This window comes from Physeter macrocephalus, unplaced genomic scaffold (genome assembly GCF_002837175.3).
Source record: "Physeter macrocephalus isolate SW-GA unplaced genomic scaffold, ASM283717v5 random_135, whole genome shotgun sequence".
NCBI classification, from domain to species: domain Eukaryota; kingdom Metazoa; phylum Chordata; class Mammalia; order Artiodactyla; family Physeteridae; genus Physeter; species Physeter macrocephalus.
Window position 1 is genome coordinate 22,264 of NW_021145421.1, and position 4,751 is coordinate 27,014.

General features: G+C 44.1%; 1 protein-coding gene across 2 annotated transcripts in view; it reads right to left on the reverse strand.

Annotated features, from left to right (window-relative positions):
• DNAJA3 (DnaJ heat shock protein family (Hsp40) member A3) overlaps nucleotides 1-4,751 on the reverse strand; it is a 34,424-nt gene that overhangs the window by 20,933 nt on the left and 8,740 nt on the right. For both annotated transcript variants that reach the window (XM_007126510.3, XM_007126509.4), the window contains exons 3-4: nucleotides 1,559-1,642; nucleotides 575-775 (exon numbers count right to left, since the gene is read on the reverse strand). In XM_007126510.3, coding sequence (XP_007126572.2) covers nucleotides 575-775; nucleotides 1,559-1,642 — 285 coding nt within the window. The remainder of the gene's footprint in view (nucleotides 1-574; nucleotides 776-1,558; nucleotides 1,643-4,751) is intronic.

The window sequence follows — 4,751 nt, forward strand, 5'->3', positions numbered from 1 at the left end:
GCGTCCCCTGCATCGGCAGGCGGACTCTCAACCACTGCGCCACCAGGGAAGCCCATCCTCAGAATTTTTAAGAGATAATATTTAAGTGAAAATGTGCTTTTCAACAAACTGAAAATGCTCACAGAAAATATCTGTACATGGTCCTTACTAACAACTCAAACGATCCACAATCATAACTCACATCATAAAACATCTCCCCTCTCTCTTCAATTCTGATAATGTCTGAAACAAGACATAAATATGGAAGAGGCAGGACTGGCAGTACCTCCCTATGGATTGAGCTCTCCTAGAATAACGAGGCAGGCTCCAGATAAAATATTCACACTCTAACTACGGACTCTGAGAGCCTTAGGTGCTGCCTGATTAAGCAATTTTAAGAATATAGTAAAACTGTATGTACACATTATTATATGATTTTTCAAATACCGGAACCATTTCCTACCAAGATGGCTGCCTCCAAATCATCCCATTTAAGCTGCTTTAGCTTTTCCTTTGAGAAAAAGAATTGGTAAAATCCGTTTGCATCACACTTGGCAGCTAAAATTCGAATGATTCTTCAAAATGAGATGCTTACCTCCTGGGGCTGATGGAACACACTCTGGAAGTCTCCAAAAGAAGAGGATGAGAACTCCCCAAAGATCTTCCTGAAGAGCTCCTCAGGGTCAACAGTGGGGCCCCCTTTCCAGTAGCTCTGCCCAGAGCTGCCGGCCCCAGGATCAAAGCCAGCAGAGCCATAGGTGTCATACTGCTTCCTCTTCACTTCATCACTCAGGACCTACCGTGAAAGGCACAGCAGTCAGGTGCTCCTGAGTCTCCCGAGGTCCAGGGACACGGACACCAAGCACAGACAGTGGTATCGTATCAACATAAAATTTCCTAATCTTGACAGCTGTACTGAAGTTATGGAAGAGAATGTTCTTGTTCTTAGCGAATACACACAGAAGTACTTAGGGATAGAGAGACACCACGTCTGCGACTTATTCTCGGTCGGGGGGACGCGCGCGCGCGCACACACACACACACACACACACACAGCAGACATATGATACCCTACATATCCTGAACCCCTTCAGCACGGCCGAAGTCCAGGAAGGAGGTCCGCTTTCACTTAACTCTGCAATGCTCAGTGGCTGTTTCACGTACGCTTCGTCCCCCGATTACATTCTACATTCCTCTAGGGCAGTGGTGGTCTACTTTTACAACCCCCACCATCCCCACCAGACAGTGATGCCCTAAGTTGGGGGTGGGAGGGGTCATCAAACAGGTCATCAAACTGTTTACTCTGACAAGGAGTTCCCAGACCCAGCTACAAGTCCGAGTGGAGGGAGCTCTGTTAACACAGATTATTGGATCCTGTTCTTCGTTGAGATTCCAAGTTAGATCTAATGTGAAAATTTTGGATCTGGGAATTTTTTTTTTTTCCTTCAACGAGGTGATCTGGTGGTGAACACAGCCTTCCCACTGGACCTTCTGACACAGCGGTTGCCCTGGGCAGCGAGCTCTGATGCACACACACAGCGGAATGACAGTGACTGCACACACCGGTGGGCTGCATTACCTCATAGGCCTCTGCCAGCTGGGAGAACTTCTCCTTGGCTTTGGGATCATCCTTATTCGTGTCTGGGTGATATTTCTTGGCGAGCTAAGAGAGGAAATGGTAAATTACTATGGACACAAGATGATTACTAAAACTGAACCCCAGATACCAGTTACACCTCACCTCCTTTGTAGCAGTTGTCTGAGACTTTACAACCAATAGCAATTCTTAAAACAAAGTTTAAGACTTTAAAATAAACCATCTCTAACTAGACTTATTGTGATGATCATTTCAGTGTATGCAAATGTTGAGTCATTATGTTGTACACCCAAAACTAACATGTCAATTATACCTCAATAAAAACAAACTAAAAGCAAAGAACACACAGCCAGAATTAAGAACATACACATTGGGCTTCCCTGGTGGCGCAGTGGTTGACAGTCCACCTGCCGATGCAGGGGACGCGGGTTTGTGCCCCGGTCCGGGAAGATCCCACATGCCACGGAGTGGCTAGGCCCGTGAGCCATGGCTGCTGAGCCTGCGCGTCCGGAGCCTGTGCTCCGCAACGGGAGAGGCCACAACAGTGAGAGGCCCGCGAACCGCAGATTAAAAAAAAAAAAAAAAAAATACATATTGTGTTCAGCTTTCAAATTTGATCAAAAGTTTATTACAAAATGACAAACTGAGTTTTGGGAAAGAGAAATAAATAAATAAATAAAACCATCGCTTCAAATCTGAGGTGTGTACACATTTTTCAACCACAACAAATCTCTAACAAAAATAAAAACTAATTCTTTAGAACTTGAGCACCTTTGTGAAAGATGCAAAAGAGTGTATCTGGTAGACTACCATCTATATAAAAAGAGAGAAAAATAACTGGATAGATAGGTAGCTGTATCTGTTGTATAAATTAGTTAGAACATATACTAAGCAGAAAACACTGACTGCTCCAGGAGGGATGTGGATGAACGGGAAGGAGGAAGACTTCTCACTGTACACTCCTTTGTACTTTTTGATTTCTGAACAAGGGGAATGTATTACCTACTAAAAACAAAGATTTAAATATTAAAAAAACAAAACAAGATCTCCCTTGGCTGTCCAGAGCACACAGGCAAGCTGAGCAGCTCTAAAATGAAGGTTTCTTCCTGGCCATGCTGAGCAGTGCTGTGCGACACCTTTGTAGGTGTTCACTATGTTTGCTGCAGCTACCGATGCCTTCCAACTCTGGGTTACCCTGATATAGGGTGAGGAGGGCACAGAATCCTAAAGCTGAAAGCGACTCAGGAGACGTCTGGCTCCACCACTGCTGGCAACTGGCTGCTCACTCTGCTGCTGGACATGCTGGTCCTCACACCAGCACGTGGAAGGACGTCAAAGGCTGAGTGCTCAGCCGGAAGGGGGCTCTCAAGGCAGGGCAGTAGATCACAGTGGGCCACAAGGCTAGTTCCAGGCCAGGGAAAGATACGCTGATATGCTCATGAGACCAGCACAAGGAAGAGAGGCCTTTTGCAGTCAGAAAGACCTGTGTTTTAGCCTCATGTATGCCACTTATTGACTGTGTGGCCTCAGCTGCATGTCATAACCTCACCAAGTCTTTTGCCACGAGGATTAAATCATGTAACACATGAAAAGCTTTTATGAAGGTCTGACCCCAGTTATTGCTCCATAAAGCCTACTTTCTAAATTTCCAGTTTTACATTATACAGCTTTACCTGATTTACTTCCACACCTAAAAACTTGGATGGTTCCCTACTCTCTCTTAAATTAAATCTCTAGTTCTTGCTAAGGGCCTCACATACCCCCTTAAGTTGGCCCCAGGCTCCATCTCTCCAATCTTCTCCCACCCTTGTATCAGGTACCTTACCTTCCAGCTCAAGAGACACACTATTCACTATCCCAAGCCAGGATCTCTGCTTCCTATCCCCAAGTCTTTCCTCATTCCCTAACAACCCAGTAATAAAAAGATATCTCACTTTAAAAATGGGCAAAGGATCTAATACACATACAGCAAATGGCCAAAAATCACATGAAAAGGTGCTTAACATCATTAGTCACCACGGAAAAGCAAATCAAAACCACAGTGAGATACCACTTCACACCCACTAGGGTGGCCTGAATCAAAAAGACAGATAACAAATGTTTGCGAGGATGTGGAGATATTTCAACCCTCACACACTACTGGTGAAAATGTAAAATAGTGCAGCCTGTTTGAAATAGTCTGGCACCAGAAATAAACGCACACACCTATGGTCAATTAATCTATGACAAAGGAGGCAAGAATATACAATGGAGAAAAGACAGACTCTTCAATAAGTGGTGCTGGAAAAACTGGACAGCTACGTGTAAAAGAATGAAATTAGAACATTCTTTAACACCATACACACAAAAAAACTCAAAATGGATTAAAGTCCTAAATGTAAGACTGGACACTCCTAGAGGAAAACATAGGCAGAACACTCTTTGACATAAATCGCAGCAATATCATTTTGGAACCGTCTCCTAGAGTAATGGAAATAAAAACAAAAATCGACAAATGGGAACTAATTAAACTTAAAAGCTTTTGCACAGCAAAGGAAACTAAACAAAATGAAGAGACAACCTACAGAATGTGAGAAAATATTTGCAAATGATGCAACCGACAAGGGATTAATTTCCAAAACATACAAACAGCTCATACAGCTCAATATCAAAAAAAAAACAAACAACCCAATCAACAAATGGGCAGAAGATCCAAATAAACATTTCTCCAAAGAAGTCACACAGATGGCCAACAGGCACATGAAAAAATGCTCAACGTTGCTAATTATTAGAGAAATGAAAATCAAAACTACAATAAGGTATCACCTCACACTGGTCAGAATAGCCATCATCAAAAAGTCTACAAAAGGGCTTCCCTGGTGGCGCAGTGGTTGAGAATCCGCCTGCCGATGCAGGGGACACGGGTTCGTGCCCCAGTCCGGGAAGATCCCACGTGCCGCGGAGCGGCTGGGCCCGTGAGCTATGGCCGCTGAGCCTGTGCTTCCGGAGCCTGTGCTCCGTAACGGGAGAGGCCACAACAGTGAGAGGCCCGCGTACAACAACAACAAAAAAACAAACAAACAAACAAAAAGTCTACAAAAAATAAATGCTAGAGAAGGTGTGGAAAAAAAGGAACCCTCCTACACAGTTGGTGGGAATGTAAATTGGTACAACCACTATGGAGAACAGTATGGAG